Source organism: Microtus oregoni, unplaced genomic scaffold (genome assembly GCF_018167655.1).
Source record: "Microtus oregoni isolate MIOR12 unplaced genomic scaffold, Mior012 000001F_ref0000356, whole genome shotgun sequence".
Classification (NCBI taxonomy): Eukaryota; Metazoa; Chordata; class Mammalia; order Rodentia; family Cricetidae; genus Microtus; species Microtus oregoni.
The window spans coordinates 5,191,084-5,215,476 of record NW_024543060.1 but is presented as its reverse complement, the minus strand read 5'-3'; the positions used below and the strand labels follow the sequence as shown (position 1 = coordinate 5,215,476).

The 24,393-nt window shown below is 46.3% G+C and overlaps 1 protein-coding gene across 1 annotated transcript in view; it reads left to right on the top strand.

Annotated features, from left to right (window-relative positions):
• Positions 1–19,468, top strand: part of Elp3 (elongator acetyltransferase complex subunit 3) — a 65,603-nt gene extending 46,135 nt beyond the window's left edge. The window contains exons 12-15 of the mRNA XM_041672933.1: positions 72–137; positions 1,579–1,806; positions 2,494–2,575; positions 18,398–19,468. Of these exons, the coding sequence (XP_041528867.1) occupies positions 72–137; positions 1,579–1,806; positions 2,494–2,575; positions 18,398–18,474 (453 nt within the window). The 3' untranslated portion in view covers positions 18,475–19,468. The remainder of the gene's footprint in view (positions 1–71; positions 138–1,578; positions 1,807–2,493; positions 2,576–18,397) is intronic.
• The last annotated feature ends 4,925 nt before the right edge of the window (positions 19,469–24,393 follow it).

The window sequence follows — 24,393 nt, the reverse complement described above, 5'->3', positions numbered from 1 at the left end:
TTCAGACTTGAGCCCCCAGGATTTATGTTAAATGAACACTGAATGAGTCACTACTCTGGTGTTTTTTGCAGTGCCGAGATGTGAGAACCAGGGAGGTTGGAATCCAAGAAATTCATCACAAAGTGCGGCCTTACCAGGTCAGTTTCCTTTAAATCTGTCCCAAGCTGGGACCCTCACCTGCTCACAGAGGGAACCCAGAAATGAGTGAATAACTCGGTAGAGCAAGTCAGGAAAGTCAGACATGAGAGTAACTGAGTTATGGAAGAGCCAGGTTAGGAAATTCAAGGCTGTACCCTGATTTTCATCAGCACTACAGTGTGGAACATGTTCTGTAGTGGGGCTGCTCTACCCTGCTGCTAGTCTGTCTGCAGTCACTCTGAAGGGCACGACTCAGAGTCCCAGTCATTTGACCTGAATGCATTCAAGTGTGAGTAACTTCCTAGGACCAGGGGCTGCCTTCCTGTGGAGGGCCTTGCTGATCCCTTCTGTGTGACCCTCCAGATCTTGTCCTTTGATGATGACTCAGTGAGTTCCGCAGACCTTCGGCACGGTACCCTGAGGCATTCAGGGGAGCCTCACTTTCATATGTCCATCATATCTAACTTGGTGCAGTGTGTTCTACAGGGTGCAAGTCTTCGTAGCCCCATGTAAGCAAGGCTGGAATAGATGATCTCTGCATCAGTGTTTCTGTTCTTAGCATGAACTGTGTTGACATTAAAGGGTCTCTTGAGGGAAAAAGTACACCCAACACTGCATTTTGACAAGTTCTTAATCTAATTATATACCAAACATTAAGCTGAGGTTTATCTATTTTGTTTTGAGTACGTTCTACCCATTTATAGGGTGTTATAGGTCTGTTAAATCCCTATTCAAATAAGTAGAATTCTGAATGAACACCTCTTGCTCCATAGTGTTCATAGAATTATCTGTACATTGGGCTGGAGTCAGAATTTATGTAGATCTCTACTACTGAAATCCCCCTGCAGCTATCATCCATCCTGCACTCTGGCAATTGGACTTTAACATACTCGTTCCCTCACTAGGCATATTTCACAAGCCCTGTGCTATGTTATACTTTCTTAAGTCCCATTGAGAAATAAGAGACGAAGATCACCCGCCTACACACACCCCAAACACACATAAAAAGTAGGTTTTAGTGGAAGAAGTAAGGGCTAAATAGGGAAACCATTGAATATCTGACAATTTGAAAGCAAAATGGGGACGGGGGCTCTAAAAGCCAAACGTGTGATTAATCTGTAGTTATATCTTAGAGACAATTCATAGGACATCATAAATTTCTATAGAAGAAGTCACTGAGCTGGGGCTATCTGTAAGAATCTCAAGGTTAATTAAGTTCAAATATTTGTAAAATTGTTCTCCATTTATAGTAGTCCACAAACAAGGCATGAGCTCTTATTTAATCCTGTGCTTGAGAAAAGGCAAATAAAAGCCATAATTAGTGATGATTCATTCTTTGTTCCTAGCTGAACATTAGCCTAAACACATCCATACAATTATAAAAATGAGCTTGGTTCTCTAATTCTGAATGAGGTTTTTTCATGGCTTTTTATCCAACAGATTGAGTTGGTGCGGAGAGATTATGTTGCCAGTGGTGGCTGGGAAACTTTCCTGTCCTACGAAGATCCTGAACAGGACATTCTGATTGGCCTCCTGAGGCTGCGGAAGTGCTCCGTGGAAACTTTCCGATTCGAATTGGGCGGGGGTGCCTCCATAGTCCGAGAACTACATGTGTATGGAAGTGTAGTTCCTGTGAGCAGCCGGGATCCCTCCAAATTTCAGCATCAGGTAATCTGCGTCCTGCTTCTCCTTGGTCTATAGATAAGAAATTGTCTGAAATAGGAAACAACAAAAGCAGTGGAGTGAGGAGGGAAGGGAAAGATAGGACGGGAAAGAACAGGGTTCATTTCAGTTCAGGGCATCCTGTCTCAGTGTTGCTCCCATGTGGTCCTGTGGGCACCAGGGGACAACAGATACAGCCTGCGGAATCAAATGAGGTAATGGCAGGAATTTGCTTCACAGGTGTAAGTTATGTAGTATCTATGAAACCCTGTTTTAACCCCCAACAACCTAAAATTAGAAGTTTCAGGAAAATATATTAAAAACAGAAATAGACTTAGGAAAGACCCCTTTCAAAAGCGGAAGGTGAGTTGGACAGATAAGACCTATTCTATTAGTCCAGACTCGGGTCAACTGCAGTTGCCTAGACCTTCCTAAAGAGAAGGACCAGAAGGCAAGGCAGCCCTGAGCTGACCCAACCCCATCCCCCAAAATGCCATAGCTGACTCTTGTCACAGTGTTGACCTCTTCTCTAAGTGTGACTCTGGGCAGGGTCCAGTGGCTTCCTTTTCCTTAATCATCAGTAGATTTTTATCACCGACTTTAAGACATTTTACCAACTACTGTGTTTTGTGGACCTCTCTTAATGGATTTCCTTTCCTTATTAATCCATGAACTCCTTTATGCTCTTTCTAGGGGTTCGGCACACTGCTGATGGAAGAAGCAGAAAGAATCGCTCTAGAAGAGCATGGATCTGGGAAAATTGCAGTTATATCAGGTGACTGGAGAGAGGAGTTCATGATTCATTCATTGACATTTCACACTGACACCACAGTGAGAGTCACTCTCTTGCCTCTGTATGAGTACTCTGTTTAAAACTGGTCCAGGCTGACAAGCTAAGGACTTATGCTCCAATCTTTGGGAAATTTCTGAGAGCAGTTGGTCAACTTGGGGTTCTAGAAGCACTTGGTTCCTCAGAGCGCCAGGCCAGTAACTAGTGCACTTTCTTTGCTCGCCTGACCTCTGGTCATTGTGGTCAACTTGTCTCTTGTGCTCTCTGTCAGCTGCTCTGTCTGCGGCAGTGGAGTTTGATAGTATGGGCCTGAGGAAACGTGAGCAGCGTAGAGCCTGATTGCTGGTTCGGGCAATGATTGAAGGCAGGGTGTACTTCTTGCTCTTTCCGTGACGCCGCTGTTGCCTTTGCTCCTGAGTGACAGCTTTGTCATTTGGAAGTGGAAAGGAGGAAGAATTTTTCCTCTGCCCTCTTAGGGTCCCAGGCCAGATCCAAAAATTAAATAGGCAAAGACAAATCAACAGGAGGAAAGTATACAAATTCATATAAAATGACTGAGACACAGGAGCCATCCTTCCTGAGAAAATGAAGGCCAGGAGATGCGTGTAACTTGAGCATTGATGAAGAGTGGAAAGTCATGGGAAAATATGGTAGGAGGAAGGATGTGAGCCAGGAATGCTCCTTTGCTGTTAGGAGTATACGGACTTGCAGCTGAACTCTGAGTCAGTTCAAAGGAACTCTGGCATGAAAGCAGAACGGATGGTATGCCGGAGAGAAAAGAGACCACAATAGGGGGCGGGGAGAAAGGTGTACAGGAAGACAGTGAAAAGGCGGGTTGGGGAGACAGACAAGAATAAGGAGACTTAGCAGGGCCTGTTCGTTCCTCTTGATACCTCTCTATCCTTAGATTAGAGGTCAGAATGGTCTCCCCTCCAAGACAGGCTGGAAGAATATTTGAGAAGGTAGGGCAGAGGAAGTTCCGAGCTCTTCCTGAGCCTGCCGTGTTCTTGATTCCTCCAGCTTTGCCAAGGCACTTGTGCATTCTGAATCATGTAAGAACACCCCTCCGCCCCTGTAGACCAAGGGCATCTTATAGTTAGGGAGGAGACATGAGGAGATTTGAGGGTAGGGGGAGCAAGAAATGATGGACAACCCCTTTTACTCACAGTCTTCAGTGTGGTGTCCCTATAAGAAAAAATTACTAATTTCTAGTAGGGAATCTAAGATCGTGAAAGGCAGAATCAAAATTTACGGTGTATTTGCCCCAGAATGTATTTTGTTTTCCTGTTTTACTACCATATCCCAAAAGCTTACCTGTGAGCTAAGAAATATTCTTCTGAAAATTAAAGCTGAAATGAGGTTTTTAAAAGAAAAATCAATAAGAAGTTGCGAGTCAATAAAATCAATACTGGTGCCCAGGTCTTCATGATTACAATTATAGAAATATAATCACACAGGCTCACTTAATCATTTAGTCTGACTTGGGTTTTTGATGTTACCCAGATAAATAATGTACTTCTTAGCATGTCTAGCTTTTTCTACTTTTCTCCATTACTTGAATCCCACAAAGTACCACCTGGCTGAGCTATGTGGCTGGCACTGATGAGTAATAGAGAATGAGTCCCTCTCCTAGCTTCCCCTGTACTTGGCCAGGAGTACCAGGAAAGGGCAGCCTGCCTCAGAATGCCTTCTGTCTGTGCATCTGGACGGGGCAGACAACACCTGAACTCACCCACAGAGCTTGCTAAAGTCTTTATTGCATTCTGGTCTCGTTGTGGGCTCAGAGCTCACAGTTGCTAACCAGCCAGTGTGTGATTGTCTCCAGGCCAATATGAGAGGCTAGAATCAAGTATTCTCTAAACACTATGCTCTCTTCCCAGTCGTTAAGGTGATCTTAATTCTCTGACCTGCAGCCCTACACTCCCAGATGACACTGTAGCACGTAATTTTTCTGGTGTCTTTGGGACCCTAATCAGATGTCCATTTTCCATCACTGCCTTCCTGACATCCCTTTTCCCTCAGAAGTATCTACCCAAGGCCCGATTTGCCCAAGGTCAAATCCAATTGCACATAAGAGCCTCTGTCTATTTTTTCTGAGCAGGGTGTCTTTCTGAGTGGGAGTTCGCATCTGTGCTCACCAGCCTTTTCTCGTAATCTAAATGATAGCTCAATTTCATGTCATCTGCATGGTGAATTTCTAAAATTACAAGAAACGACTTGCTTAGAGACTCAGGCAAGAGAACCTTTCTGTCTGCAGCAGTGCTGGGTCTCCTCCCCTGGCACCCTGCAGAGGGTTCTTCAGCCAGGATGGGTTTCTATAGGAACAGCCCTGGAAGGACTTCTTGGAGCTGACGTGAGTTCTTTGGGAGAAAGTTTGGTGAGCACTGTTTCCTGCCTTCTGGTCTGGAGCCCCACCATTGTAGTAAAGAAAGCCCCGTATGGACTCCTTGACTTCCTGTTTGACTCTGACCAACCTTCACAAGGAAACACTGAACACATTTGCTGTGTGGCAGGTGCATTCTGTATCTATGGTTCAGAACGTATGGAAGGTAGATAACAAGTGTTTATTAGTGTGTCATGTGTTAATGTTGCTTTTTCCTTCGATTTTTTTCTAAGTATGGTGGTGATTGTGAGTGTGTGTGTACATGACATACTCACATGTATTTTAATATATTTACTTTCATTTCATGTGCATTGGTATTTTTTGCCTGCATATATGTCTTTGTGAGGGTGTCAGATCCCCTGGAACTAGAATTACAGACAGTTGTGAGTTATCGTGTGTATGCTAGGAATTGAACGCTGGGTGCTCTTAATCGCTAAGCCATCTCTCTAGCCCCAAATTATGTTTTAACTGGCATTTATAAAAAGTCAAAAAGAGCGGGATGGTGGTGGTGCATGCCTTTAATCCCAGCACTCGGGAGGCAGAGACAGGCGGATCTCTGTGAATTTGAGGCCAGCCTGGTCTACAAGAGCTAGTTCCAGGACAAGCTCCAAAGCTACAGAGAAACCCTGTCTTGGGAAGAAAAAAAAAAAGTCAACAGTTGCTCTGTACATTGATCTTAATACAAAATTCTCTAATGATACTTGGTACTGCTGTTTGTGGGGTGTGTTTCATGAACGGCACCATTAAATGTGACACAGAAAAGAGATGGTTGGTGGGGAGTGTGCAGGGAGCCAGTGCTCCATTCCTGCCTTGACAGCCACTCTCCTGGTGACCTAATGAATTTCACGGTCCTTATTAATTTTATTAAAATCAGGTTATCTTTGACCATTTAGTCTGGTATCTTGGTTAGGGTTCTAATGTTGTGAAGAGACACCATGACCACGGCAACTCTTCCAAAGGAAAATGATTAATTGGGGCTGGCTTACAGTACAGAGGCTTAGTCAGTTGTCATCATGGCAGGAAGCACGGCAGTGTGCAGGAAGACATGGTTCTGGAGAGCCAGCTGAGAGTTCTACATCTTTATCTGTAGGCTGCAGGACAACTTTGTGCTATACTGGGCATAGCTTGACTATATGAGACTTCAAAGCCTGCCCCCACAGTGATATTTCCTCCTGATAGTGCCACTGCCTATGGACTAAGCATTTAAACACAAGTTTTAGTACACTTTACCAGCCCCTTTTCTGATACCATAGACAACTCTTTAATTTCTTCAGTAATAAATTTCATCCTTATTCTCAGGTAGGTATTTGATGATGAAATTGATGGTGACGAAATTCCCATAAAATATTGGTCCCGGCTGTGGCTTGTAGATCCACGACTTTGGTCACCACTGACACTACTGTTTTCTCTGACGTTCTCCTCAGCTCCTGATTCTGCTCTCTCTTGTCTGTGGCGTTCTTCTAAGTCACACACAGTGGTGGCATGGCTGTTCTGTCTTGACATGACTCATGAGGAGAGAGGTTGAGGGATCATTTGTCATTGTGTTGGCCTAGCTGTAAGAGTAATGCCTTTCCCTTCATCTTGGCAGTGGGTTTTCTCTGTTACTTAGATTTATTATCTGGTGCTCTACCTCTGGACAGTGCTAGCAACTTTGCTTTTGATCTGATTTGAACCACTAGTCAGAAAGGTTCTGCATATTCTTGTTTTCCTTATTTATGTTTTTATCTGTTGCTTCCATGTATTTATTGAAAACTGTACACTGTACTTGGTGAACATAGCTCCATGAGAAGCACTGAAGCTGCTTTAAGCGGTTAGATGAAGTACTATGAGGCATTCAAGTTCACACATTTTAAAAGTACACAATTATCTTAGTAAACAGTTTTAAAGTTAACTGTCAGCTTTAACTGTAAAAATTATTTTAAAAGCAGAAATGAAATATTTAGCTTCATCATCATCAAAATCGCTAGATGTGTTGAGGGGAAAAATAAAAGAATCTATAATCCCAATACTTGGGAGTCTGAGACAGGAGGATTGCCGTGAGTTCAAGGCCATCATGGGCTACAGAGTAAGACTGTTAAAAGGAGAGGTGTAATGTTAAGCCACCTTCTGCGAACTGGATCTCCATCCATCATTGTCCCCATTTGCAGGGGAGGATGCGACTCCTCCTTAGGCTCCAAGTCATTTCTCCACCAGGATTAAGTGCTTCTTTTTGCATGCATATATATATATGCAAATCAGTGTGCTAAAACTAGTTAGCCAGGCAGTGGTGGCACATGCCTTTAATCACAGCACTTGGGAGGCAGAGGAACATGTATTTCTTAACTGTTCCAGGCCAGCCTGGTCTACAAAGCAAGTTCTGTTACACAGAGAAACCCCATCTCCAAATAAAATAAAATAATTTTTAAAAACTAGTTTATAAAATAATGTATTGGTAGGGACTATCTGTTAGCTGTTATTCTATTGCAAAGCAGCTAGTCCCAGTTGTGTTCAAGGGCATCAGTGTCTTGGCCGCTTACCTGAGCGGCTTCTGTGGGTGCCTGTTTACTTAAAATCCATGGAGTTTGTCTATCTGATGATCAGCAGCCTGTCCTTCTAACATCAAGAAGCAGTTTATCTCATCCTTCATTTATGGAGTAAGAGCAAGGACCTCTACTGAGAAAGCTAACTACAATCTTTCAAATGCCATCACTAAAATCACCATGGAAAACAGAATTCTGATGTCACAATGTCCATATCATTTCTATAGGGGCAAATATAACCATCAATAGCCACTGTTTAAAACGCCATTTAGCACCTTCAACAGAATAAGGGATTCTTTTTTCTTTTGGTAATTTTGGCTAGGTATCAGATTTAATCATGTTACTGTTTCAGTTTGCCAAGCTAATTACTATGCGGTAAGATGGACAGCTATTCCCCAAGCTCCCTGACTACCTTCGTCATAAGCAGTATTCTATTTGTGTTCTTTCAAGTAGAAAATTAATATGGCCATTGGCCAAGAGCTGTACAAGCTTGATAGATCACAGTGATGGTGAGAGATGAGAAAAGGTCTGGATAGTTGATGTCAGAAACCTCTCAAGTCAGAGCCTGATAGCCATTTTGTTTAAACCTATTATGATGCCAATGACGAGGGAAGGATAGATCTAAATACAGGGTGAGTGAAACAGTCACTGTGAATATGAGGTCATTCTTAATCATATTATTCAAAACCATGTGACCTAAAGCTGTGACTATAGTCCCCAGTAGTCAAAAATCAATGTGTCTGTGCTTTATATAATCCAACATGGCTTCCTGGGACAGAAATTAATGGTCTTGTGCTCCAGAGCCCCTGATTAATAATGTTCTGTGTGGACAGAAAATAGCAATTGTTTCTTTAGGCTATGACCAGCTGAGATTTACTTCCTGGACCTGAGAAACCTCACCTGTATCCCAGGTTCCTGCACGGCTCTCCATTTTGGGTCAAGGTTATTTTATTCTTTGCATTATAATCTAGTTGAAAAGCAGGGTCCATTTGTAGCCTCTTCTGTCTGATAATGGACTCATAATCCTACCAGAGTCCCCAGAAGAACGTCTCTTTATTATGGCAGACTATTTGCTAATGGGCCAGGAAACCTGCCAAATGCAAACTGGTTTGTACCACTTGTGCATGTGTGTTAATACAGGACTTAGCAAAAAAATAAGAGAAAGAGTGTTTCCTCTTTTGTGCTCTCTCCTTCACCCTTCATATAATTTTCTTTCCAGTAAACTACCCTGCAGCATCTTCTAACTAAATGCACGTTTTCTGGATTCCATGTGTCTTCTTCCACTTTGATTTTTAACAGTAGATCATACGTGTTGCTTTTTTGATACGTATTCCAGTGGGCTTGTTTTTTTATCATTACTATCATCTTGCTTTTAAAGACAATAGATGCATCATAAAGCATTATGCTGTTACAAGTCCTCTATTAACGTCAGCATCATTAGTCAGACTGGCATTGATGGCATAGAATACTATTCAGCTAGATAACAGGTTGACTGTGTGCTTGCTAATTGGTGTCTCTTGTTGTTCAGCCACAGAAGCATTGTTGCCTGGCTTATCTCAGGAATTTTTATTCCTTGGGCTTGGCATTTGTCCCTTGTAGATGTATCAGGTACCACTTTGTTGTAAATGATTAAGGTACCAGTTTGTAGCATTTTGCATTAAACCATCCAACTCTAAGTATCATATGACCTCCTTAGTGCTCATACTCAGTATTCCTCAGTAGGCTACTATTTAGATCTTGTAGGTTTCTGAGTCTTGGGGACATTTCCTCAACAGAAGCAGTAGCACTGATACACTAGCCTGGCGGCAGTGGAAGAACTGCATGTTGGCATTTACCTTTTAGCCGCCTTGAGTTTCAGAACTGTCTGCCATCCAAAGGCTAGCCTTGCTCCCATGGCCATACTCTAGGTTTCTCCCCAGTCCCGTTCCTTCTGGTTTGTGGATATTGGCACTAATGGTTGTGTGCTTTTGCTTAGGAGGAGGAATGGGTTGTACCATGTCGTCTGTGCAGATATCCCTAAAGTTCTGGGAGCTTTGAGGTTATTGGCTGTCTGCCTTTATTATAAAGGTAAACGCTGCTCAGGTTTCTTGTGGAGCAGCAAGCCTTCTTTAAGGGACTGCCATACTTTGGTCTTTTATAATGCTTTATTGCAACCTTAACTCCTCATCAACTCTCCTAGGAACAGTATTGGGTTTTTTCCTCTGTAAACATTTGACATTGCCTTTACCCATTAATTTAATAATGTTTTATTGTTTGTATCTATTAGAGTCAGGATTCTCTCCCTTAAGATGACTAGATATTGATAAATAGTACTGAAAATATTGCTGCAGCCCATTAAGCCAAGGGTTCTTAGAGCCTTTTAGTTTGGGGATTTCTGCTTCCATCATATCACATGGCATGTTTTCACTCTTCTGGCATCCTGGCCTGAGCTCTGGCCCCTGACAAGTTCTCTCTCGGGAACAAAGGCTGTAAGGCAGTAGTTGTGGGCTAGTTTATTAATGCCCGCCCCACTGTGCCTTCCTGAGCAGGTGGTTGTCTGGTGTCCATGAGGCCCTTTCCTTCTCCCTGTGAATGGTGCACAAGTTCCTGGTTGCTCAGATTGTTTGACTAACACAATCCTCCTCCTTCTAATCTAGAGGTTTAAAAGAGAAATTATTTATTTGCTTAATGGTGCTATGTGAGAACTTCAGCAGGACATAGAGATAGGCCTGGTCTGTGCTGTGACAGGACTTAGCTGGGGTGGCTTTGGAGCTGGATAGTTCTGACACCAAAGAGAATTAGTTCTTCTCCATTGGTTAGAAGTCTTTAGGAAGAGTTGATACCAATTCTTTTCAAATCTGATGGGTAGAATTACCTACAGCTATTTGATCCTGGCCTCCCCAGCCATCTAAAGAATGGAGGGATTACATTTGACTGTGAGCCTGGTTCTCCTTGTTGTAATTTAGACCCTGTTCTCTGTCAGGTTTTGTGTTTCTGAAAATTTTCTGTGTTTCATGTGGGTTGTCTAGGGTGTTTGTTCCTAGTTTTTCCATAGTTTGCGCTCATAATTATATTTCTTTCCTCCTCTTTTATTAAAAATGGTTTGATACATTTATCTAGTGGGAGGCAGCTGCATGTGTCACAGTGTATGTGTCAGGGTCGTGACAACTTTAGAGTCGTTCCTCACCTTCCACCTGTGTGATAGATGGCCTGGGCCAGCCCCTTTACCCAGGGAGCCCTCTCGCCAGCTCCTTGTTGCTGCTGTTCTGCACTTGTTTTGTTTACTAGTTTAGATTCTTGTGTGTGGGTGTAAACAATGTCCCCACTTGTTTCTCTTCTCTCTGAGGTGAGATTGAGCAGCTTTAAGAATGAACTTTTGATTTTATTATCTGTTCAGTATTTTATCCCTAGTTTCTGTCATCGCCTTTCTTGTTCTAGGTTTGAGTTTAATATGCTCATTTTTTATCTCCGACATTTCTCGATTTTGAGATATTTCTTATTTTCAGTGTGACCATTTGCACTATAAGTTTCCCTCTGAACACTGCCTTTGCTGGACTCAGTGTATATGGGAATGAAATGTATTCAGTTTTTTTTTTTAAACAGGGATTTTTCTCTGAGGCCCAGATTGGCCTAGAACTCACTGTACTGCAGGTAGGCTCAAGCGTATGGCAGTTTTCCTCCATCAGCTGTGAGTCCTGGGTTATAGGAGTGATCCATCAGCCTGCTTTGCTTTCAGTCTTGTTGTGCATAGTAGTTTCCAACTCCCTGAGATTACTTCTTTGACCTGTTGGCCATTTAAGAGTATGTTAATTTCCACATATTATGTGTTCTGCAGTTTTCATCGTGTGTGTGTGTGTCTGTGTGTGTGTATGATAAAATGCCTTCAGTCTCACAAGTAATTGTCCAAGTCCTGGTCAAGGCAGAGAGAGCACCTCGACAGCTGGAGATGAGACCCTATCTTATCCGCCATGGTCATTGCCCTGGAAGTTTTTCCATGGTGGAAAGCACCAGCTGACCCACGGTGCAGGGCCTGCTCTGCATCTGCCTAGAAGCCGTGTCTTAAGAGGCTTCCAGCTCAGCAGCACACCTCACAAACACACGGGTACCATGGTTTCTGAGGTAGCTATGAGAAGTGAGTGACCCCAGAACAGCTGCATCACCAGAGTCCCACCTGTCCTAGATATCCACCCCTGCGTTGCAGCATGAGGCCCCGCTTCTAGTTATGTTCTCCACCTGCATGTCTCAGCGCCTCCCTCCTACCTCTTCCTGATTTCTGGTTCCATTCCACACTGGTAGGAAAGGCAATTTTGTCTGGTTACAGTGTTTTTCTGGCTTGACATGGTTACCCACAGAACACACCATGTGCTCCTGTGAAACTGTTTGCTCTGCTGTTGGCAGTGGTATGATGTCTTGAAGCACTGGCCCTAGCCCGTCTGTCCCTCTCACTGTGTGCTGTTTTTACCACAGGTTTTCTTCAGACTTGTGTGTTCATCAACGTAGGTTTATAATTATTGTTATATAGATTTGCCTTTTAGATTCCATAGGAAGTAAAGAGAAATTGTAAATTAGAACTAAAGGCTTTGTTTGTTTGTGTGATTCCCTTTATGGTGCCCTTTAGTTCTGATTGCTCCGGGTTCTTTCAGCCTTTCTTATGAGGCAAGCCTGGTAACAAATGCCTTAGCTTTTGTTTATCAAGGAATGTCTTTCTCCTTTGTCCTTGTCAAATATAGAATTCCGGTTGGCTGGTCATTTTCTTTCAGTAGTTTAATAAGTAATCCCACAGTTGAGATTTCTTTGGTTTCTCCTGTCAGCTGTCAGTCACAATGAAGACCGCTTACATGTGACAAGTCATAGCTCTGCCTGCTTTCAGAGTCTTGATCCTTTCAGTTGGCTTCTGGACAGAGGCCGTGGCCTGTCCATTCACCAAGCATTCCCCTCACTATTGCGTTTGGCAAAGCCTGGTATCACAAGGTAGTTTCTTGTGGTTTGGAGGCTGCCTTCTGGAACCTCCTACTCTACCATTTAAAGTCCATGTCAGAGAAGTCAGTAGAAGAGAGTGGTCTTGCTTCAGGCAGTGGATTTTCCCAGTCCTTGGCTTCTTAGAGATGTGTTCCTGGTTTGAGACAAGAGAAGGTAGTGGGAGTGACTGGTGCCATCACACGCATCTGCTCTGGTCGCAATAGCCACTCCACTTTCAAATCAGACGGCACGTGCTCTCTTAAAAGCCTGCAGGATGCTGGGAAACATCACCAGCTTGGACATCATTGTGGGAAATGATGGAATGTGGGAAATCCAAATTCTGTTTAGATTTCTAAGTTTCCTACTTTGGGTCTGTGTTCCTTTTTACTGTGTAATCTTCAAAGACCCCTTGCAAATGTGCAAAGGACATTTAGGCTGCTGGGTAGCAGAGTTCCTGCAGGTACCCTCTTTCCAGTCAAGAAAAGGGTATTAATGCCTTGTCATAACTAGCTACCTTGAAGAAGAGCTCAGTTTTATGCTCCTAACCATTATCAATTTTGTAATTTTTTTCCTTATTAACAGAACATGAGAGAGATTATCTGAAAGACTTCTGGTCATTGGGTTAATTGGTTCTTTTTCAGATGTTGAGAATAAAAGCTTTCCCCTACTTACATGTCAGTGTGTTTTTGAGTGAAATATTGCCGTCCTTTTAGATCAATGAGATGCAGTAAATCTCATTTAAATAGTAAATGAATGAAACTAATGAATATATTTCCCTGTATTAATACTGCAGCACATATATAGCCCTGGATGGATAGCTGATTAATTGAGCAAAAATAATTGAAACAGTTTCTTTAATTTGTTTTATTTTTTATTAAATGACATAAACCATCATCTTATATTTTTATATCTAATTTTTAAAACTCAGATTTCAGCTTCATGGGATAGATTAATGTATTTTGTCTTTCTCATTTGAACTTGGCCATGGGAGTGTGGTGATGTGGGCTCAATCTTCATTCAATCCAGTTATAATTGCTAATGACAAAGGGTAGCCTTGTACCCCAAGAGAAGAAGTGTCAGAGAACAAGAATACACCTCCAGATTTCTAATCCTTTCCTTGTCAGCATGAGAATGTCTAAATCATTTACCAGCATTTTCTTCCGTTGCAGAATACCAGGATGCAATGTGTTTGCACGTGCTCATTTGTGCTCATTATTTCTTCCTCTGTTCTGTTATCCCATGGCCTTTGCCAGCTGGAATCCCAGCCTGAGTTCTCTTATGTTTCCATCCGTGTGAAGGGTTGATTCATTTCCCCGATGAAGTAATTATTCGTGTAGTTGAAACTGTCCCCCTTTTAATTTCATTTTATAAGCTTGGCGGTGAACTGTAACAGGTAGCAAGGGAGCCTGTTCATGTCAGACTGTGGATTGTTTGGCCGTAGCCATGTGTCTTAGTCCATCCGACTGCTGCAACAGATACTCGAAGAAGTAAGAGAGATTTGCTTACTGCAGATCTGATGATAGTTCACTGTCCAAGGCAGCAGCATATTTGGTATTGTGTACAGGTCATTCATCCAAGGAGACACCCAGTACACACAGCCACACCTAGCTTTTAACGTGGATGCTGGGGATCTGCACTAGAGTTCCCCCCTTCATCCCCTGAACTATCTTCCCCGTCTTCCGTAGTGTAGAACTTAAACAACTGGGTTTGTTCCCGTTGTGTCCTGGTTAACTCTTTTAATCTACACACATACACCGTGTATTGACCTCGTTATGCAACCATAGTTAACCCTCTCCCATAGCCAGTGGCTGAGGCAGTTAGCGCGGAGTCTTGAGTAGTGCCCTCTCTTCCTCCTTAGAGTAGGCAGAACTGTGTTTTAAGCTAAGTGGCATCACACAAAGCCAGGGAGAGGGGATCAGAGAGCAGGGCTTCTTTCTGTGTCAGGGGCTTGGAGTCTACGCATGTTCAGCATAGAAAACGTTCCTGAGATGCAGTCACTGCCAGTGTCCAGGTTTGTAGGTGTCCTAGGAGGCCAGTGACTCTTGGCAGCCAGGCTTGGAGATCATCTACCTATAGAGCAGAGGCGTCCCCACTGCATGCTGAGTGCCCCCTCATCTGGAGCAAGTCATACCCTCTTCCTTTAATCCCCACTTTGCCTGGGTCATCATTCCCTTGAGAGAAGACAGCAGAAGCCATTTGATAACTGTTTGTAGTCTGCACAGTTAAGTCTGTTCACACACATTTCCTTCTCCCAAAAGACCTAAGGCAGAAATGGAGGCCAAGGAGATAACTCGGAGGCTGGTCACATGTGCGAATATTGCTGTAGGCGGTTTTTGTGGTATTCTTTTTCCTCTTGCCTCATTTTGGCATTGTCACAGCTGGCAAAGTAGTGACCATACAGATTTTTACTCTGCCTACCATAAAAATGAGGTCCTTACAACGTAGATAAGTTCTGATTGTGGACCAGGTAATCCTGAAGATAAAGCCAGACTTTGGACTGTACCCTCCCCACTGTTGCTGCTCCTCTGATAACGGGGGGCTCTATAGTCTATAGTAAGCACCCCAGAGACCACGACCAATAGCGCTTGACTCCTCGGCAGCCCCCACAAGTGATGGTGTGGAGAACTCCTACTTGCACAGCTGTGTGCTGCTCCTGTAGGGGAGAGGCGGCAGCAGCCAGGCTGATCTGGGACCAAGACAGCCCAGCACGTCAGCACAGTCCAGGAGGCCACTGACGTCAGCTCCAAAGGGTAATTGCTTTCTCCTGGCTGACTAACACAGGAAAGTTACCGTGACTGAGGACTTTGCCTGGGCCCCACAAAGGGCCTTCAGGCAGCCGAGTGATGCCACATTCCCTTTCCAACTGGCCAATTTGTCTGGCAGATTGGAGAAATAGGCAATTCTTAACTTCAGGAAACAAGATGCCTAAGAAGATGTGGGGTTGCGGGGAGTGGAGTTTGGACCAGCCAGAGGCCAGGCTTTCCACAGCACTTGAAGGTTCTCAAGAGCCCCAGGAACTGACTGGGGCTGTTGTATGTTCCTGATCTAGCCAGAGAGGGTCCCAACAAAGCCCCGATGCCTTTTCCAACCTGGTCTCAAAGACCCAGTTCTATGTGACGGAGGAGCGGAGTCCCCCCGCTGGGAGGAGGAGGCTCACTTGGAGTAACTGCTGAGAAATGTTCCCATGAACTCCAGGAAAGCCCATGTCTTAGCCACCCATCCAGGAACTCAGGGCTCTCACCATCCTGGTTATCCAGACTTATCTCGGCCTGTGATCTATAAAAACACTTTGCCCAGAAGCAGATCTTAAAACGAGGCCACCATCTTGCTTTGACAGGAACCATACAAATGAACAGATTATGTGTGTTCAAGACCTGAACTAAGTAAATCTGAGGGGATTATTTGGGACACCCCCAATCAGAAAGTTAGTGGCTAAGCATCAGGGGTGAAGCAGCCACTGTGGGAGCTGCATGATGACTTCCAGGCTAAGTAGACCTGTGGCTCCACTTTCAAATGCTTGAGACCTTTACAGCATAAGTAAGTGCATGGAAAATGGTGCCCCTCAGCCAGCAAGGTGGGGGTCTGAAAGGCTCCAAAGGGTAGCTCCTCCCCTTCCGTGTGTAGTCTTCCCACCGCCTGGCCCGCAGTGCCACGCCAGTTTCAGTTTTCTGTAGTGCGTCCTGCAGTAGCACTTTTCTCTGTGTACACAACATGAAAGTAACGCGTGTGTAATAGGTCCCCAGACATTTACTACATCCTGATTCTGTGCTACTCACTGTAATAACTCCAGTGACAAAAGCTGTTGGCTTAAAAAGGAGGGAGGCAGACACAGTGGAATAGAGCGTGCAGTGCTGACCCAGTGGCTGTAATTGAAGTCTGCCCTGCTAGCCACGAGGGAGAGGTGTTGATCCTGTAAGTGGGGCTAGCCTCTGGCTAGAAGAAAGAAATCCCCGGGTCTCCAGTGCCTGAGCTGGGACTGGAGGGCAGTCAGGCAAGAGCTGCATGGGGGTGAGCATGGCAGATCAGTGGGGTCAACCCGGTCAGCCTGTTCTGTCCTCTGATACCACAAGGGCCGTTTAGGCAGGGTTGGAGTGTGGAAGAACTTGTTTTCAGATGGGAGTTCAAGCTTTAGGACCTGCCATTAGTGATCCTAGGCTCTGAATCTAGACTTTCTATGGTTGCTCCACCAGTGGGATTATCTTCCTGTCCTCACACACTGATGTGGGTCACAAGGAAGGACCCTGCTCTGTGACTTCTTATATAGGTCATGCCTGCTCCGGCATTCACCAAGTCGGTGCCACCTATAAAAAGGTCTTTCGTCTGCTGAGAGTGAGTCAGGCATGGAGTTTGCTGTTCAGTGGCTGGTGAACTGGCTTCTAGAAGGAGCTGGGCACAGGCCACTGTGTCTGTACCTGTAACACATTGGGTTGTCCTGATCCTGGCTTCCTGGCTGCCTCCTCTCCTGCCCCACTCTGCCTTATTTTGCTGAATCCGTCAGACTCTTGAAACACTTGAACGTGTGTATTAAGTGGCGGTGCCCTTGCGGTTCTGTAGTGAGGTGTGACACACACGGAGTAAAGAGAAGTGTCAAGATGGCAGCTTTAGTAGCAAGTGTGTATCCCGTGTAACCACTTCCTGGATGTGAGACAGCATTCTCAGCACCACAGAGGCCCTGAACCCTTGTCATCTTTCAGATTTAACTGTTGTCCAAATTTTGGAGTCTTTCCCATGTCTGAATTTTGAAATGGAATGTTTTATTATCTAGTTCCATCCACACGGTTCTGGGAAATTTCTCCATATGGATACGGATAACAGTTGTTTCTCACTGCTGAGTTACATTCCCTGGTGAATATACTCACCTACTACTGGAGATATTTGGGTTCCCGCTTATCTTGGGGGTTACAATGTTTTGTCACTAGTCGGACATAGCACTTCTCTTCGCTGAGGGGATGGATACCTGCAGCATCATGGAGTATGCCCTCAGATCTAGAACTTGGGGAAGGGTGGCCCTTTGGGCTTTGAGCCTTCCTGTTGTCAGTCCGAGCTGCTGCCTGTGCCCATTTTTTGTATGTCCACCAGCCCCTTGCTCTGCACCAAGCCCGTGTTGGGCAGAAGTCGTAATAATAACACGACAAGCTGAAGTGTGCAAGACAGTGTGGCTCCCCTGGTTAGAGTTAGTCCTGGTGAGCGAGCCTCTGTCCATCGTATGTACGGGCTTCAGCCGCTTCCCAACCCGCAGACACTCTGAAGTGGGCGGAACTAATGGTGAGGTGTTCTGTTCCTTGTTGGGGTAAGACTGAAGTGTTTACAACTGATGTCTAAGACTGTGGCATCCTGGGAGCTGAGCCCTCACCCTACTTACCTGCTCTACCTCTCAGTAGTTGTCAGAACTGAGTTAAGTTGGCATCCACAGAGAACTGGCAAGCAGTTTGGTAAGAAAAGCCCTCCTTTCTCCTCACAAACTATGTGTCCTGTGAGCCAGGGCCCTTCCCTCAAACCCACTTCTCTGGCGACAGCTGAAGAAAGAAAATTTTTCCTGTGACCCCTTGTGTATCCCAGCACCTCGGGATACACAAGCTGTGTGGAAATCCATTTTTCCATCTGCTGCTGCCCTGTTCACCTCCAGAATGCCATTTGGAATATAGGCCCCCCATATGTGAACTCCCACTCCCTGTTCGTCTGCATTCCCTCGCGCACTGGTACACGCAGACCCTCACAAGTGTGCGTGCCATATACCCTGGTCCTGTGCTAGCGGTTGGGAAAGGGCATTTGTCCTACACAGCAGTCCGTGTTCATACAACTAAACATCGGCATAATCGCAGTGGGACAGATTTGCTATGCTGAGGGCAGTTTGGATGGCAATGCAGTCTGAATGAGAGACAAGGCGTGAGGCTGGGGCCCATGCCGGCTCTGACAGCTGCTAAGCTGAGGCTGACTAGAGCTCTGTTTACTTTATCTCCCTTGCAGGCGTTGGCACCAGGAATTACTACCGAAAACTTGGCTACAGATTACAAGGCCCGTACATGGTAAAGATGCTAAAATAATGGCCACGCCCGTCTACCTTCGTGCAGCAACCTCCCTGGCAGAAGACCAAGAGTAGGGTCTCTTGAATACCCAGCCGTGGCTAAGCAAGTAGATGAACCTGCACCCCACCCCTTGTGAAGTATTGTGTCCTCCCCTGTGGCTGCTAGCTCCCAGCTCTAGCCTCTCCTGGCAGAGGCTCCTACCCCCTTTGTGTCCCCGTGGAGTTACTTCTGCTTTTGAGGCTTAAATGATGTTTCTAGTTTCTAATTCTGCATGAAGGCTGCAGGTGACCCATTTGGGCTCCGACGCTGTGACAAAAGCCAATCAACTCCTTTGACCATCATCGCTTGTGATTGTCATCTAAGGGGCAGCCTCGGGAGGAGATTATATACTCCAAAGATGAAAGCCGGACTGCAGCACAGAAACGCTGTCAGCGTGACTCTCTGGCCTGTAACTACGTGCACGTTCACCCTGCACAGGAAGTCATCAGTGACTGTGCTTCTGTCTTGAAATGTGCTATGTTTGGGAAAAGAAGAGCTGAGGTTGTGGGTTGTGTTGATAAGCTTGGTGCCAGCCATCACCAGCCATCCTGTCGGGGGCCTTCCCTGACCCAGGCTGTCATCTGCAGGGCGGTGTGAGCTATCTCCAGAGTGCCAGGCTAGCTCTGTGCCAGCCAGTTCTTCTGTCCTAAGCAGACATGGTCCAGTGTGCGTAGCCAGAGCCTCGCGGCCCTGGCCGAGACTAGTCCATCCTCAGAAGTGTCTTTCTGCATGCTAATTGTGTAGGTGGGTGTGACGGTGCTGCATGGAGACGTAGGAGTTTGATAGTGTGTGAAGCAGGCCTGCCTGACCTGCACAGAGGGGGGGTGGGTTTCCCAAGGCTCCTTCATTCATCTAGTCCACTCAGTAGTCTAGGCTCTGAGAGAGCCTGCCTCTCCTGGGCATCTGCCATTTCCATCAGTGTGTGATGAAAACTGTTCTCTAAAGGTCTGAAAAATAAAGTCCTTAGCATAAACGAGAAGTGGTGTGGAGCTTTTTTCCCTCGCCCTGTAAATGCGATGGCATTTGTCAGGAATTTACAGGTTTCACTCCGGTGACAACGTGTGTTCCCCCGGGTGCCGCTTGCCATTTCATTAATGCTGCTGAAAGCAGGTGGCGCAGGGTCTCAGGGGCACAGTGTGGCTCTCCAGCCACTTTCTGATAATGCGATTTGGGGAATTTAGCTATTTCTTAGTTAGACATTTCCCCCATAAATGCAAAAGCATTAAAGTAATAAAGCGCACACCTCCAGCTTTCACAGCGCATTACAGGAGCTGGTGCATGCTGGGCCAGCAGGGGGCCGAGGCACCATGTGTCCCCGGGTCAAGTGAACCCAAACCCACAAGGAAGCCACCAGGAGACAAGTACATACAATGTTTGATTTTAATGGTGGCACTCAGAGCAAGAATTTCAAACAAGCAAGGGACCCCTGACACCCTCCCCTCCCCTTTTTGTGACCTCGATGCCTGGTCTGTCTGACACTCAGCCCCGCATTCCAAGGTTCCCTTCCCAGGTCACCCCCAGCCCACCTTGGCATGCGTCTCTGGAGGCTGCACAAGTCCACAGAAGGTGCAGAGCTTCACCAGGTGTCACAGCTCCTGACCTAGCGTCTCTTATGACCAAAGTGCCTGGCCTGTGTTGCACTTGGTGTAGCTGCCACCTTCACTGATCCAGCCTCTGAGACCTGTATTGCTCAAGCCAAGGCCACCTTGTGAGGAAGATCAGCTGCCTTGCTCCTGCCAGATACGTGTTTTTTTGTTTGTTTGTTTGTTTGTTTTTTTGACCTGCACTGAACACCTTTGGCAATGGCCTCAGTGCGCTCAGGTCGCTCTGCTGTGTTCAAGCTTTGGACTAGGGAGATGGCTCAGAGGGTGACTTGGGGTTTTTATTCCTGTGAAGAGACATCACGACGAAGGCAGGGAGCATGGTGGCATGCAGGCAGACATGGTACTGGAGAAGCAGCTTAGAGTCCTACATCTTGCAGGCAACAGGAAATTGACAGACACACTGGGCAGTATCCTAAGCATAGGAAACCTCAAAGCTGGCCCGCACAGTGACATGCTTCCTCCAACAAGGCCACATCTCCTAATAGTGCCACTCCCTAAGAGATTATGGGGGCCAATTACATTCAAATTACCACAAAGAATAAAACGGAACCCCAGAACCTAGGTAAGAAGTCCCATGCGGCAGCCTGATCTGTAATCCCAACACTCCACTGTGTTGGGAGGCCGAGGCAGGAATCTTCCAGAAGCTCAGGTTAGCCAGCCTGGTGTACCTGGCACAACCGAAACAACCAGAGAGACCCTACCTCACCCAGCCAGAAGACCCTCTGACTCCGCGTGTGTACCATGGCATGCCCACACTGTGCACCCATAATTTTTAAAAATCAAACTGTATCAAAAACATACTGGAATTTATGCAAAAATACATTAAAGCACATTGTCACAGAGCTCGGTACAGAGCAATGCTTTTAAATTTTGGGAAAATTCCTTTTCTGTTTCCCACCCCTACAGAACAAAGTGTACTAAAAAAAAATTTTTTTCATCAAAGATGTTAAGGGTATTTTTTTTTTTAAGGTTATCACCCAATTAGAAACACAAACTTTGTCGTTGGCTCCCAGAGAGGGCCTGAGTTGATGGGAGGAACTGGACAGTTATGGAAACTGCTGGGAGCTGCAGAACTCAGGGCAAGGCCCCCTACCTTCTGAGCGTTGGCTATGTGTGTAACATGAAAGAAGCTGGAGGACAGCACAGGAGTCAGATGAGGTCCAGTCTGTCACAGGAGCCGGGCATCAGGAGGCACTGCACCGATGGAGTGGCTTCCCCACCACGGGTGCCTTGGACCAGAAACCACAATGCAAATTACTTGCCTCCCTTGAGTGGCACTTATGAGGTTCAGAGGAGCCCATGTGGGCAAACCTCTTAGAACCACGCCTTTGTGACGAGGCACAAGGAGAACCAGCTGGCATTACTAATGTCTAGGAAGGCACCCTGTCAGGCCCGTGGCTCCAGCTAGAACCTGGCACTGGACTCTGCCATTTTGCTGGAAGGGCTCTGAAGTTCTCAAAGAGTTACAAAGATAGTATCTACATGTGCATCCAGTATCCAGGCCACTGCCTCTGTCATCCAGATGCACCCTCTCTGTCACATGATGCTACAGGGGCCAAGACACTAGAGGAGCATGAAACAGCCACCGTCATTCTGAGGACGGCCTAGGAAGTTACCAGGTGTCGGCCATGGAGCTGGCGGGGCACCCACTGAGGAGTCCCTTAAAGAGTTGGGCAGCCTTCTGTGGTTGGAGCATACATATTTCTATATAGTAACTGTGGACTTTTCCCCTCCTTAGTTGTGGGGAAAAGGTTGGTGGTTGTGAATGAATTGCCTTGGAAGCCAAAACAGAAAGAAAACCAAGCACACTGTCTTGAGTGCGCTGCATGGAACAGAGGGCTGGACAATAGCAAGGGTACCGTGTGCGGTGTGGGGTAGTGAGCTGCAGGGGTCTTCATTCTGAACAAATATTACACTTGTTCAGTCGCAGGGAGTTCCTTCCTGGCATGCGATTCCCACCATGTGGGTGAGGGCAGTCCAGTGTGCATGGAATTTCCCATTCTGCAGTCTCCACCCTGCTGGCCAGGGAGGTCCCTGTTGTCACCTGGATACAGCATTCCCAGTCAGCAGAGTCGTTTGTCTGGAAAATCTGAACCAAGCTTGTGAGAATTCCCTGACAGGATCCTGCCCGCTTTTCGACACATTTTATAATGGCCTTGCTCCACAGTAGAGTTCTGCATGCCACCAACGTGCGTGCGTGATTCCGCAAAGGCACTTGTTGGGAACTGGATCCCCAGCAGAGCAGCGTTGAGAGATGGGGCCGAGGAGAGGTGTCTCGGTTGTGTAGGCTCCCTTTCTGATGGATTAATGTCTGTCAGAGAAGTGGGTTAGTTATCACACTAAAGGTTCCTGGCAAAAATAGGTTAGCTGATCTCTCTCACACAGGTACTTGCTGCAAGAAGGCCCCTCAGGCCTTGAACATGCCAATGAAACCATAACAACTCTCTAGGCCTTGAGGGACGGCTCAGCGCTAGAGCTCATAGGTGATGCCCTGGCTTTGATCCCCAACACCACCCAAAAGGAACAAATACATAGATCAGTGGTTCTCAACCTTCCTAATGCTGCAACCCTTTGATACAGTTCCTCACATTGTGGTGACCCCAACCCTAAAATTATTTTTTTGCTACTTCATAACTATGATTTTGCGACTGTTATGAATCACAATGTAAATATCTGTGTCTTCTGATGATCTTAGGTGACACCTTGGAAGGGTTGTTCAGCCCCCCACAGGGTTGCCACCTACAGATGGAGAATACTGACATAGATCTTGGCTACTCATACATGGCCCAGCCTCAGGTCTTCTGTTCCAGAACAGAACAAACTGGGACAAGGTGCCATGATCTATTTAATCCGGGCTTATGCATCTGAAATCTTTTGAATTCTCAGTAATACTTAGAATTGGACATTAGACGTGGGGCCGTACCGTTCCTCCCAGTGGCTCCACCACCACGCTTTCCCACCCATGAGCCACCCCTGTGAAGGTTATGGGGGAGACCTGTCTAGAGCTTGGCCTTTTTCGTTCCGAGGTAGCGGCACATTCGATTGTGAACAATCTCATCATACAAAATGTCACGCCGCCTGTTCGCCGGAGGCGCTGGAGCGTGAAGATCTGTTATTGAGGGCAGAGGTAACCATACCTTGTCTCTCCCGCCCTGATTGTAAGGTGCCACATGGAAGTGTAGTCCACACCAGCTGAGGCCCTGCACAGAGCTTCATCCTTCTGTCTCAAAGCCCCTCTCTTGTCCGCATGATTGGAGACCGAACTCCAGACAGACTTGGCAGTACCAGCAGCCACCACCAGGGCAAGCAGGGCACAGGCTCCCATCACCTGGAACCCATCCCTACTCCAGAAGAGCAAGCAGGTGTGCAAACTGCTGGCCCACCCACATTCAGCTGAAGAGAGAAAATGAGAGCAGGGAGGGGGCTGACAGAAGTGTGGGGGCAGGTGAATTGGCTCAGTAGGAATCAACCCCCTTACACTTGAGAACCTACCATTCAAAACAGGAAGCAAGATATATGAGACCCCCAAACTAGGCACTGAGGAGTTGGGTGTGGGGGCAACAAGTGGGCCCTGTCAGACTTCCAGTGTTAAGGACGCCCACGCCTGTGAGCCATGGTTTTCTCCAGAACCGGTAACAGTGAGGAGGGTCAGAGCTGGCAGCTGGGCTAGAAAGGAGTTGGTGTGGGATTTACACTGACCTACCAGATCACCCCCATTGACCTACCGGGTCACCCCCATTGCCGCTGTCCAACCCCACTTGACACGATCCCTGCCGTGAATTCTTTGAACGCCTCTCCGCCCCATAAAGACATGCACCAAGAAAAGCAGCTGAATGCAGACGGTGGGAGGGCGCTGCAGAGAGAGAGCTCTCAGCTCGGAGTAGCTGGCCTGGTGAGAGAATTGACTCTGAAGCTGCTGTCTTGGGGAGGGATGGCTGTTTCTGAGAACTGAATACACGGCATACCTTGCTCCCTCCCAAAGCACACAAGGGAATGGTGTCCACGCAAGGGAGCAGGTGGAGTGGAGAACCTAGCATGGACTGGGTTTGTTCAAACAGCAGTGACATGCTGTGTGCCTTCCACCCGCTCAGCCTGCCCCGTGAATAGCATCCAGATGAGTGTTGAAGGAGGCCGCTCGTTGGTTCCCGGCCGCCCAGCTAGCTTAGACCCGAAATAACCACATAGAAACCGTATTAATTAAAACACTGCTTGGCCCATTAGCTCTAGCTTCTTATTGGCCAACTCTTATATATTAATTTAGCCCATTTCTATGAATCTGTGTATCACCCCAGTT